Source organism: Vipera berus (genome assembly GCF_964194415.1).
Source record: "Vipera berus genome assembly, chromosome: 2".
Classification (NCBI taxonomy): domain Eukaryota; kingdom Metazoa; phylum Chordata; class Lepidosauria; order Squamata; family Viperidae; genus Vipera; species Vipera berus.
The window spans coordinates 287,934,584-287,947,810 of NC_138203.1; the positions used below are offsets into that span (position 1 = coordinate 287,934,584).

The 13,227-nt window shown below is 43.1% G+C and overlaps 1 protein-coding gene across 3 annotated transcripts in view; it reads right to left on the reverse strand.

Annotated features, from left to right (window-relative positions):
- The window catches only part of LOC308661727 (zinc finger protein 24-like), a 765,670-nt gene extending 754,103 nt beyond the window's left edge, over window positions 1-11,567 (reverse strand). The window contains exons 1-5 of one of the 3 annotated variants that reach the window (XM_081316889.1): window positions 11,093-11,567; window positions 10,751-10,865; window positions 10,555-10,622; window positions 8,750-8,879; window positions 4,504-7,676 (exon numbers count right to left, since the gene is read on the reverse strand). In XM_081316889.1, the coding sequence (XP_081173015.1) occupies window positions 5,962-7,676; window positions 8,750-8,879; window positions 10,555-10,622; window positions 10,751-10,865; window positions 11,093-11,488 (2,424 nt within the window). In that variant the 5' untranslated portion in view covers window positions 11,489-11,567 and the 3' untranslated portion in view covers window positions 4,504-5,961. Of the gene's footprint in view, window positions 1-4,503; window positions 7,677-7,728; window positions 8,880-10,554; window positions 10,623-10,750; window positions 10,866-11,092 lie in introns of those variants that run through there. The other 2 variants (XM_081316890.1, XM_081316891.1) reach the window with 2 other exon arrangements.
- Window positions 11,568-13,227: the final 1,660 nt, after the last annotated feature.

Below are 13,227 nucleotides of genomic sequence, written 5' to 3' on the forward strand. Positions count from 1 at the left end.
CCCTTCCACCTCTATTCTATTCTAAAGTTGTGGGAGCTTCATCACTGGAAGCTTTCAAGAAGATACTGGACTGCCATCTGTCAGAAATGGTGTAGGGTCTCCTGCTTGGACAGGGGGAGGTTGGACTAGATGACCCACAAGGTCCCTTCCAACTCTTGTTATTCTGTTCTAGTTCTACTATTCTATCCTACCCTACCCTATCCTGTCCTGTCCTATCCTATCCTATCCTATCCTATCCTATCCTATCCTATCCTATCCTATTCTATTCTATTCTATTCTATTCTATTCTATTCTATTCTATAATATGAGGTGGAGCTTTACCAGCCATTGTAGGACCATTTGTTGTGGAATTTATCAGAGCACTAAAGGACTCTATTGTAGCTTGTTTCTGCCTAGGCAACCTGGATCATAACAGCTAGAAACTTGCTAACCCATGTTTGAGTAAATTTCACTCCAGGCTCTAAAGTAGAGCCCTATCCAGTTTCCTTGTAATTGTTGTCTAATTTTTTTGACTGCCAATCTGATTTCCAATTCTTTAATATTTATATTTATATTTATTTGATTTATATACCGCCCTTCTCCCGAAGGACTCAGGGCGGTGTACAGGGCAATAAATATCAAAAATACAAGATACAAAAATTAAAAACAAATTAAATAATTGTGCCCGATACAATAAATTAGTTAAAATCAATGATTAAAACCCCAAACCCATCAGACCAGGCCGGCTTGTTCGAATAAATAAGTTTTTAGATCATGTCGGAAGGAGCGAAGGTGGGAAGCCATCCGGAGCTCAACCAGTAAACGGTTCTGGCGCGCCCACAGAGAACGCCCTCCCCCTGGGGGTCACCAGTCGACATTCTGACCGGTGGCACCCTAAGGAGGCCCTCTCTGTGGTAGCGCACTGGACGGAGGGAAGTTGACGCCGGCCGCAGGTGTTCCCGTAGGTAATCCGGATCAGATTTACTTCCACAGCTTAAGCACAGCAGGATCCTCTGAAGCCCTGAAATCTGTCCCCCCACCCATCCAAAGTCCTCCAAATAATTTCATACATAGTGATTTTTGATGCAACCAAAGAGAAGAAGGATTTAATACATGCCATGAAAATAACCACATCACTGATATTTAATTTTATTTAAATAGATTTTTGTCTTAGCTCATCACAGCACAGAAAGCCAAAATAATGGTCTTAACACTTGGGGGGAAAAACTTGCCCCTGAATTTTGGGGATTTCTCACCATTCTGGCTCCTTTTGTGTGTGATAGAGGAATTCTTCCTCTTAAAACTCTTCACTCTACATTGATATCAATGTTGTTATTCTCACACATCATGAGAAGCCTTTGACCAAAAAAGGGTCCCTGCTTCTAGTCAACTGATTAACTCAGGTCTCTGTTCTTTACAGTGGATGAGAGTTGGATTATTTTTTGGTATCATTACATCCCACGAGGAGTTCCTATCCTCATTGTGTGTTTGATCACGTGTATTATTTTATTTTGGTCCCTGCTGATTTCTAAATGTCTTCCTCCTTGCTGGATCATTTGCAGCGTCTCTAGAGTGGTTTTCATTCTCATTCTGAATATTCCTAACTTGAGACGAAGGGAGGGAGGGATTCAAAGCACACGCCCTCTTAGCTGGAGATTCTCAGTCCCAAAGATGCTTTTTCACGAGGCAACTGGACTTTCCTGTTTTTCCCTTTGAAGATGTTTTTCCTTTGAAGATGTTTCGCTTCTCATCCAAGAAGCTTCTTCAGAAAAAGCATCTTTGGAACTCTTAGCTGTCACTTTTAATTCAATATCAGTTATTCAGTGGGACAATTCAAATTCATTTTCCATCTCTTGTCAGCTCTGCCTGGCTTGGCTGGGGCCTCGAAGGCATCCAAAGAAAGATAGGGGAGAAGGACGAGAGGGGGAAAGATGAAAGGGCAATAAAGTGTTGTGTGTTGTTGTTAGCTGCGAAGTCGTGTCCGACCCATCGCGACCCTATGGACAACATTCCTCCAGGCCTTCCTGTCTTCTACCATCTTCTGGAGTCCATTTAAGCTCACGCCTACTGCTTCAGTGACTCCATCCAGCCACCTCATTCTCTGTCGTCCCCTTCTTCTATTGCCCTCGATCTTTCCCAGCATTAGGCTCTTCTCCAGTGAGTCCTTCCTTCTCATTAGGTGGCCAAAGTATTTGAGTTTTAGCTTCAGGATCTGGCCTTCTAAAGAGCAGTCAGGATTGATCTCCTCTAGGACTGACCGGTTTGATCGCCTTGCAGTCCAAGGGACTCGCAGGAGTCTTCTCCAGCACCATAGTTCAAAGGCCTCAATTCTTTGGCGCTCAGCCTTTCTTATGGTCCAACTTTCACTGCCATACATTGCAACTGGGAAGACCATAGCCTTGACTATACGCACTTTTGTTGACAGGGTGATGTCTCTGCTTTTTAGTGTGCTGTCTAGATTTGCCATGGCTTTCCTCCCCAGGAGCAAGCGTCTTTTAATTTCTTGGCTACAGTCCCCATCTGCAGTGATCTTGGAGCCCAGGAAAACAAAATCTGTCACTACCTCCATTTCTTCCCCATCTATTTGCCAGGAATTGAGAGGGCCAGTTGCCATGATCTTGGTTTTCTTAATGTTAAGTTTCAACCCAAGTTTTGCACTCTCCTTCTTCACCCGCAACAAGAGGCTCTTTAGTTCTTCTTCACTTTCTGCCATTAGAGTGGTATCATCTGCGTATCTTAGGTTGTTGATATTTCTTCCGGCAATCTTAATTCCAACTTTTGATTCATCTAGCCCTGCCTTTCTCATGATGTGCTCTGCATATAAGTTAAATAGGCAGGGCGACAGTATATAGCCTTGCCGGACTCCTTTCCCAATTTTGAACCAATCAGTGGTTCCGTGTCCAGTTCTCACTGTTGCTTCTTGACCCGCATATAGGTTTCTCAAGAGACAAATAAGATGGTCTGGTACTCCCATCTCTTTAAGAACTTGCCACAGTTTGTTATGATCCACACAATCAAAGGCTTTAGCATAGTCAATGAAGCAGAAGTAGATGTTTTTCTGGAACTCCCTAGCTTTCTCCATGATCCAGCGTATGTTGGCAATTTGATCTCTAGTTCCTCTGCCTCTTCGAAATCCTGCCTGTACTTCTGGTAGTTCTCGATCCACATACTGCTGAAGTCTAGCTTGTAGGATTTTAAGCATGACTTTACTAGCATGAGAAATGAGTGCAATGGTGCGATAGTTTGAACATTCTTTGGCACTGCCTTTCTTTGGAATTGGAATGTAAACTGATCTTTTCCAATCCTGTGGCCACTGTTGAGTTTTCCAAATTTGCTGGCAAATTGAGTGTAGCACTTTTACTGCACTGTCTTTTAAGATTTTGAATAGCTCAGCTGGAATACTGTCACCTCCACTAGCTTTGTTGTTGCTCAGCTTTTCTAAGGCCCACTTTACTTCACATTCTAGGATGTCTGGCTCGAGGTCAGTGACCACCTCATTGTGATTATCAGGGACGTTAAGCTCATTCTTGTATAGTTCTTCTGTGTAATTTTGCCACCTCTTCTTAATCTCTTCTGCCTCTGTTAGGTCCCTGCCATTTTGGTCCTTTATCATGCCCATTTTTGCATGAAACGTTCCCTTCATCTCTCCAATTGTCTTGAAAAGATCTCTGGTCCTCCCTATTCTATTGTTTTCTTCTATTTCTTTGCACTGTTCATTTAAGAAGGCATTCTTATCTCTTCTAGCTATTCTCTGGAATTCTGCATTCAATTGGGCATATCTATGTTTTTCTCCCTTGCCTTTCGCTTCCCTCCTTTCCTCAGCTATTTGCAAAGCTTCCTCAGACAGCCATTTTGCTTTCTTGCATTTCTTTTTCTTTGGGATAGTTTTGGTTGCTACCTGTTGTACAATGTCGCGAACCTCTGTCCATAGTTCTTCAGGCACTCTGTCTATCAGATCTAATTCCTTAAATCTATTTGTCACCTCTACTGTATATTCAACAGGGATATGATTTAATTCATACCTGACTGGCCTAGTGCTTTTCCCTACTTTCTTCAGTTTAAGCCTAAACTTTGCAAGGAGAAGCTCATGGTCTGAGCCACAGTCAGCTCCTGGTCTTGTTTTTACCGACTGTATAGAGCTTCTCCATCTTTGGCTGCAGAGCATATAGTCAATCTGATTTCTGTGTTGACCGTCTGGTGATGTCCATGTGTAGAGCCGTCTCTTGGGTTGTTGGAAAAGAGTGTTTGCTATGACCATCGTATTCTCTTGACAAAATTCTATCAGCCTGTGCCCTGCTTCATTTTGTACTCCAAGGCCAAACTTGCCTGTTATTCCAGTTATCTTTTGGCTTCCTACTTTAGCATTCCAATCCCCCATGATGATAAGGACATCATTTTTTGGTGTTACTTCTATAAGGTGCTGTAGGGCTTCATAGAACCGGTCAATTTCATCCTCTTCAGCACTGGTGGTTGGGGCATTGTGTGTACATGATAGGAAATTGGGAGGGGGGGGATGACAGATAAGGACTGGAGCAGCTGGATCCTGTTTGTATTAGCATTCCACAGCCAGGCATCCTGAAAAATATGCAGATTACCCTCAAATATCTCTATGTCTTCGCAAGCTCCGGTTGGCTGGGAACGGACTGGTCATGGCAGGGTGGGGGTGGGAATGGGCTGGGGGCAAACCTACACCTTATTTTATATCCAGAGAGGGCAGTGATTTCAGAGCTGGCTTGAATTTACTGCAACAAACACTCTTAGTAAAAGAAACCTTTGCTTTAATCAATTAACCAGTGGAACAACCTGCCTCCAAAAGTGGTGAATGCTCCAACACTGGAAGTTTTTAAGAAGAGACTGGACAGCCATTTGTCTGAAATGGTATAGGGTTCCCTCCCCAAGCAGGGGGTTGGAAAAGAGGACCTCTAAGGTCCCTTACAACTTTATTGTTATTGTTATTATTGTGTATTATTAGTCAAAAGGCTTTTCTTTCCTAAGGGATCTGATTGGGGCAGGTATGACATTCTCTTTCCATTTACTCTAATGGAATTTGAGTTCCCGTTGGATTACAATATCATTTCAGATCCCAGTATATCTCTGCTGCGCCATTTCTTTTTGTGAGGACAGAAGCGTAAGGCCCTCTGATAAAATGTGAGTGTGTTAAGGACTGAAAGGAAGTGGGAAATAACTGTAAAGAGAGGAGACAAAATAAGGAAAGTTTATACACTATGAGAAGTGAGAATTTCTACTTACTTGTTTGCCATGAGAACCTTAGTGGCGCAGTGATTAGAATGCGGTACTGCAGGCTACTTCTGCTAATTGCCGGCTGCCTGCAGTTCGATTCTCACCAGCTCAAGGCTGACTCAGCCTTCCATCCTTCCAAAGTCAGCAAAATGGGGACCCAGATTGTTGGGGGCAATGTGCTGACTTTGTAAACCGCTTAGAGAGGGCTGTGAAGCGGTATAAAAGTCGAAATGCAATTGCTGTAATGGAAGAAAGACTGATAAACCTTTGTCTTAAAGAGATTTGGTTGCTTCTCCCACCTGGGGAAGGCCCACAGGTACATGTCTGCCTCTTCGTATACCTCCCGCAGAACCAAGATTAAGTGGTAAGAACAAATGATTGGGAACCAAGAAGCTCACTTGTAAAAAAAAAACCACAATAAACATCTTCATAAATTCATATAGTCCAGAATCTGAAACGCCTATAATGCCCATTTTCTTGGAATTGATACCCAATTGGAAACTAGAACAAATGTAAACTTAAGACAAAACTATCTTCTGTTATTGACATGTACAATTCTTGACCATGTAAAAAGGCAGTTGAAACTAAAATCTCCATAATTAAAAGCACATGCCCATTTTTTTTTCTATTGGTAAATTCATCTCTCTCCGAGGCTGTCAGTTGTGTGGGTCAGACTCAGTAAAATCTCTTTCCTAGTTCGGTATGCACAAACAGGAAACCCATAGATTTAACCAATTAAATCTAAAATTTACATGGATTTTCACCAAATGGATCTCTGTGTGGAAAATTAGGCCATTTCTCCTCACACATTTTTATGGCTTCTCCACTGTGTGGAATCCTTTTATGTCTTATAAGGGACCGATGTTCAGAGAAGCTCTTTCCACACTCCATGCATTTATATGGTTTCTCCCCCGTGTGAATCCTTTTGTGGCAAGTAAGAGAGCTAATTCTGCTGTAACTCTTTCCACATTCTGCGCATTTATGTGGCTTTTCTCCTGTGTGGATCCTGTTATGGGAAGTGAGATGACTGCTCTGAGCAAAGCTCTTTCCACACTCTCTGCATTTATATGGCTTCTCCCCTGTGTGGATCCTTCTGTGGGAAATAAGATAACGGTTCTGAAGAAAAGACTTTCCACAGTCCATGCACTGAAAGGACTTCTCCCCCGTGTGAATCTTTTTGTGGGAAATAAAGGAACTGCTTTGAGAAAAGCACTTTCCACACTCCGTACATTTATATGGCTTTTCCCCTGTGTGTTTCCTTTTATGGGAAATGAGATAACGGCTCTGAATAAAAGTTTTTCCACACTCTGTGCATTTATAGGGCTTCTCCCCGCTGTGGATCCTTATGTGGCAAGTAAGAGAGCTAATCGTGGTAAAACTCTTTCCACATTCCACACACTTATGTGGCTTCTCTCCTGTGTGGATCCGATTATGGGAAGTAAGATGGCTGCTTTGAGTAAAAGACTTTCCACATTTTCTGCATTTATATGGCTTCTCCCCTGTGTGGACCCTTTTATGGCAAGTAAGAGAACTAATCATGCTAAAGCTCTTTCCACATTCCCCACATTTGTGTGGCTTCTCTCCTGTGTGGATCCTTTTATGGGAATTAAAACGACTGCTCTGAGCAAAAGTCTTTCCACACTTCATGCATTTATACGGCTTCTCTCCTGCATGGATCCTTTTATGCAAGTTAAGATGAGTGCCGTTAACAAAGTTCTTTCCACATTGTCTGCATTTGCATGGGTTCTCCTCTGTGTGGATCCTCTTGGGGAAAATAAGATGACTGCTCTGAATAAAGGTTTTTCCACACTCCACACTCTGAAATGACTTCTCTCCTGTGTGGATCCTCTTGTGAAATGTAAGTGAAAGGCTCTCACTTTTCCCACACTCTGTGCAATTATGTGGCTTTTCTCCTGTGTGGATTTGTTTGTGGGAAGTAAGGGCACAGCGGTTCCTGAAGCCCCTTCCACAGGCTGTGCACTTATATGGCTCTTCCTCTATTTGGCTTCTTTTATGGAAGATTAGTTGACTGCTTGTTCTGAAGCTCTTTCCACATTCCGAACATTTATGCGGCTTCTCTTCTGTGTGAATTATTTTATGAGACATAAGGGGCCCATTTTTGTGAGAAAGAGGGAGAGTCCAATTGTAATTTTGCCCATCGCTTCTACATGTATAATCTTCTTTGGTTTGAGTTGGGTACCATTCACTTACATCTAATTTGTCTTCGAATAATTTTACATTTCCCCCAATATATTTGTACTTTATTTTTCCTTGTGGTGCGTGAAAGTCTTGATTCGGCGTCTCAATGGGAGGTGAGCTTCTCCAATTCCAGTTATATGACAGGTTTTTCTCATGCCTTTCTAGTTTCATTCGAATTTCAGGCTGCTCCATTCCATCTCCAGGACTGAAGGCTTGAAATGGTTCACTGGAATCTGCATTCTCCTGCCCATTATTGCCTTCAAAGGAAAAGAAAAAATGAAAATTATAGGAAAGCTAGGAAAAATTAACTAAAATTTCTAAACAGTGGAAAATTTGAGCATTTTTTTTTTAAAAAAAGCTGCACAGATCTTCTTAGCTGCAGAGAAGGTATCCGAGAATTTGGATTTTCATGATTAAAATTTTGGAAGATACAGATTTTGAAAAGAATTTTATACAAAAGTTAAAATCATTCTTTCCTTTGCAAAATGGCCAGATAATTGGAGACTTAACAAGCCTTGTGAAACACAAAAAAAGGACAAAATAAGTATTCCCTTTGTCTCCCCTACTCAGAGAATTTGCTGAGGATTTGGCGGTAATTTTGGAAGAATCTTTGGAGAGAACAGAAATAACTAAAATGGAGGCACGAAGGTGAAGATGACAGAATTCAGACAGACGGCGAAATTATAAATAATGTAAAGGAGAAAAGTATGGTGTCACCTTAGGGAGAGAGACTAAAACATAATTGCATTTATAACTGCTGTTAAGAAGATAGGGAGCCACTTCATAAATTATTTTTTCTTTTTTCCTTTTCTTTTACTTTCTTCCTACTTTCTACTTATACGGCTATGGAGATTCTCAGTCATCCAGATCATAGCTATCCCAAAGGTGCTTTTTCAGGAGGCAAACGGACTTTTCTTGTTTTTCTTTGAAGTCTTTTCACTTCTCATCCAAGAAGCTTCTTTGACTGGATGGTGGGGAATGGAAGGATTTATACTCCTTGCAGAGAGATGGTCATTTGCATTCTTTTAGGGAGTCGTTGAGGCCACTTGGAGGTTTATCTGTGTCTTCTGGACCACCTGAGTAGTGCAAATGGGTGTGGAACCATCAGAGCTGAAGCAGCTTTTCTTTTCAAAGAAAAACAAGGAAAGTCCAGTTGCCTCGTGAGATTTCCACTTATACATTTATAACTTTATTTCCTCTTCAAAACATGTGCTAGTTTTACCCTGATAAAATTCCTTCAATAAAATTGTAATTTAAAAAAATAGCCAATGGCTCCTAACTACAAACTTGTCTTCCCAAACTCTCTGATTGGGGAGTAGCAAATTCTTACCCAGAGAGGCCACGTTCCTATAATTTTCCAGCATGACTTCCCAATGCAGCGCTTTTTGGTCAGGGTCCAACTGAGACCACTCCTCCTCGGAGAAATGCACGGCCACCTCCTCGAAGGACAAAGGACCCTCCTGAATAAGGGGAGGGGAAAAGCAGAACAGACCCAGGAGGATTTACAAAATATGGAATGTTTAAATACTCCTAAGCAAAGTTATCCACTAAGCTAAATCGCTGGGCTTGGTAGGATTTCAGAATGTAAGTGAAAAAATGGACAGAGCCCAAAGTCTTTGACTGAAGAAATATCCTGGGCAGATTTTATGAACTTCACTGATTCTGTGGAACTTTCAGTACCATTCAATGAAAGTAACCCTACTGGATTGATTGATTGATTGATTGATCTGTCCATCCATCCATCCATCCCCAAAAGTCTTTCAGCATATGGAGAAAATCAACTGGCAGATCAGCATTGGAATCCCCACCTCTGTGACTTCAATCCTTCCAGAAATAGAAAGGGAGGGGGCATTCTTTCTAGCAGAATAACAGAGTCAGATGGGACCTTGGAGGTCATCTAGCCCAACCCCCTACTCAAGCAGGGAAAACCCTATAACATTTCAGACAAATGGTTGTCCAATCTCTTCTTTAAAACCTTCAGTGTTGGAACATCCACCACTTCTGGAGGCAGGTTGTTCCACTGATGAATTGTTCTCACTATTAGGAAATTTCCCCTTAGTTCAAGGCTGCTTCTCTCCTTGATCAGTTTCCATCCGTGGCTTCTTGTCCTGTCTTCGGGCACTTTGGAGAATAGCTTGACCCCCTCTTCTTTGTGGCAGCCCCTGAGATATTGGAAGACTGCTATCACATCACCCCTCGTCCTTCTCTTCATTAAACGAGACACACCCAATTCCTGCAACCGCTCTTCATATATTTTAGCCACTACTCCCCTATTCATCAAATCCAGGCACAAATCAGAGGATCACAAATTACTTTGCAGACCAAATGTCCCTTGATTAAGTGCTCTTTCAGAACCATTCTGGCACAGTCTGCATGGAGATTCTCAGTTATCTAGGTAAAGACAATTGAACTTTCTTTGTTTTCCCTTGAAGACATTTCACTTCTCATCCAAGAAGCCTTTTGAAAAAGCACATTTGGGACATTCTTGGGAGAGTTTTTTATCTGGTCAATTTATCTTTTAATCTGATGTGCTTATTTTTAAAAAATTGTTTTAAAAAAGGGCAATGTGCCAATGTCAGTATTTAGTTATTTTTTGCACAATTCCAAGTCAAAGAATTAGAAAAAAGTTTAATAACTGCAAACACTGTCTGTGGAAATTCTCAGTCATCCAGGTCATAGTTATCCCAAAGATGCTTTTTTTCCTGAGGCAATTGGACTTTCTTGTTTTTCTTTGAAGATGTTTTGCTTCTCAGCCAAGAAGCTTCTTGAACTGAAGAAAAAGCATCTTTGGGATTGCAACTACTGTGACAATGTTACTCCTAATTCTTGAATGAGTTTTTTAAAAACTTAGTAATTGTATATTAATAGTAGGAAGAGTAACAAGCAAATGGAGAGTTAAGTACTGATCTTAGAAACATCTGTTAAGAAACTCAAGGTAATATTACAAACAATTTTGCCCCAACAATGTACTTCAGAGAAGCTAAGATAACAGAGCAATTTGAATCTTCTATTGGCCATTCTATGTTGCTCAGGCACAGATCCAAAGGAAAACAGGAGAAAAATGGACAGGAAGAAAGCTATATATTCCAGTTTGAAAGGAGAATACAAATTGATAAATGAATTTGCTCCTCTTACTTGATTTGGAGATTCAATCAGTATTTCAGCTCTACCATAAAGACCAGAAAACTTCATGCTATGTTTCTCTGTGAGAAATACAGAATTTTAAAACACATAATTAACAAAATAGGAGAAGGTACTCTACAGAAGAGAAGAAATAGAGAAGGTTAGACAGAGGGGATTTTTCTGGAGGTTTGGGAAAACTTTTGATTACCTTCTGAGGCATCCTGACTTGGATCTTCCTGAGAGATCCTCCAGAAAAACAGCTCCTGAGAGGGATCTGACAGACTCATCCTTCCCTCAAGTTCGTTGATCTCCACAGGAAAGGACTTAGAATATAGGCAGGAGGGGAAAAAAATAAGAAGACATCAGACAACATGAAGTGGATACTTGTGTGAACACAACATCAAAGCCCACAATCTCCATCAATGAGGTTGAGCGAGACATGAATGGAACAAAGTCCTACAAGAATTAGTGAGACATGGAATACTAGGAGTCGGGGACGGAGAATTCAAACATAATCTTTATTCCCTTCAAGCCCCTTCTGGGTTCTCACCTGCAACTCAATTTGCTCCTTCTGCTCCTCCGCCTGACTCAGGAGGAAGCCTTCCACCAGGGCCACCGCCTGGGCACTGGTCTCTGCTCCACACTCCCGCACCCAGTTCTCCATCTTAACAGGCAGAAGGGCCAGGAGCTGCTCCAGAACAACCAGGTCCAACATCTGGGCTTTGGTGTGCTTTTCTGGTCTCAGCCATCGCCTACAAAAGTCATGGAGTCGGCCGCAAAGTCCTCGGGGACCCTCAGCCTCCTGGTATTGGAGGCTCCTGAAGTTGCGGGACTGAACTTCTGAAGGGATGATGGATTCCTCCTCCAGGATCTTCTGCCCAGCTCCTGCCCAGATCTCCCCACAGCCTTTTCCAGTTGCTTCACTTGCTAAAAGTTGTGTCTCCATTCTGTCTCAATTGGGCAACTCCAATTGGGCCCAAGCAACCGGGTGAATCTCCAAACGCCTTTTCATTCATTCATAGGATCATTTCTATTGTCCCAGGACTGACCTTGGCAAGCCATTCAGTCCTCCTTGGCCAGGAGATGATTTTCGTCTCCACATGAAGACCTACCAAATGGCTTCCAGTTTGTATATCTGACCATGGAAAATAAATGTGAAGAATTAGAAACAGTATACTATGGTATAATATATAATATAGTGTATATATAAATAGAGGAGATCAACCCCGACTGCTCTTTAGAAGGCCAGATCCTGAAGCTAAAACTCAAATACTTTGTCCACCTAATGAGAAGGAAGGACTCACTGGAGAAGAGCCTAATGCTGGGAAAGATTGAGGGCAAGAGAAGAAGGGGACGACAGAGAATGTGGTGGCTGGATGGAGTCACTGAAGCAGTAGGCGTGAGCTTAGATGGACTCCAGAAGATGGTAGAGGACAGGAAGGCCTGGTGGAACGTTGTCCGTGGGGTCGCGATGGGTTGGACACAACTTCGCAACTAACAACAATATAGTATTATTATTGTGTGCAGCAGAAGGTAGAATAAATAAAATGCAAGAATTAGAAACCTGCCAAACCCAAACCTTGGTGGAGCAGTGGGCTAATGCCTCCTTAAGTAACACCAGCTGCCTGCAATTAGTGCAGGTTCGCATCCCACCAGGCTCAAGGTTGACTCAGCCTTCCATCCTTCCGAGGTAGGTAAAATGAGGACCCAGATTGTTGGGGGCAATTAAGCTGACTTTGTAATAATGCCGCTTGGGGTGTGTGTGAAAGCCCTAATAAGCAGGCATATACATAGAATGAAGGCTACTGCTAAGCTTGTAAGCCGCCCTGAGTCTTCGGAGAAGGGCGGGATATCAATGGAATTTTTAAAAAAAACAATCAGGTGAACAAACCAAGAAAGCTCAGTTCCCATCCAAGGAAAAAGCAGGAAACGTCCCTTTGCTGGGGATGCCTCCTTTTCCTTCTTCAGGGTGTCCTTTGGAGATCCGTGTCGCTCTCTGACACGCAGGCAGATTCACACAACCTGTCTCAGGAGCCCAACCGGCTCAGCCAAGCGCAGAGCGGAGGTCCCACCCGAGTAGGGCCGGGAAGGAATTCCCCAGATCCCCGCCGCCTTCCTGGAATCCCCGGGTCTTCTTCTGCTGCTGCTGCTGCTCTGGAGCTCCGCTTACCCCGTGCATGGAGAAGGTGGCTGGGGAACATGGGACCCGGGATGGGACCCGGAGGAGGGCGGGGCCCGCGTCTCCCCCTCCTCCCCCTCCCTTTGCACGGGAAGAGCCCTCCCAGCCACCCACCAATGACACGTGTGAATCTCTTCCCTGCGAGACGCTGCCGCAGCCTCGCCTCCCGCGGAGCTAGAAGGGTTAAGGAGAGCGAGTGCACGTCCTAGAGAGGCAAGGCGCAGTGATGCCGCGCCTCCTGTGACGTTCGCCCTCCAATGGACCGATGGGGAAGCTCCTGGTGTTGCCTTCCTTTGGCAGAGGGAGCCCCCTGGTGGATTCTGCTTGAATGCAACTGCCCTTGGCGCGAGAGTGAGAAAAGAGACCGTTTTCCATGGAGGGAGGGGCAGGAAGAAGGAAATTGTTGTTCCCTCTCCCGCCACTCCGGAATCTTCTCAATCCAGCTGCTTTAAATGTATCCATCCTTCCATTTTCAAGGAATCATCTGATCATAAGGCTGGAAGGGA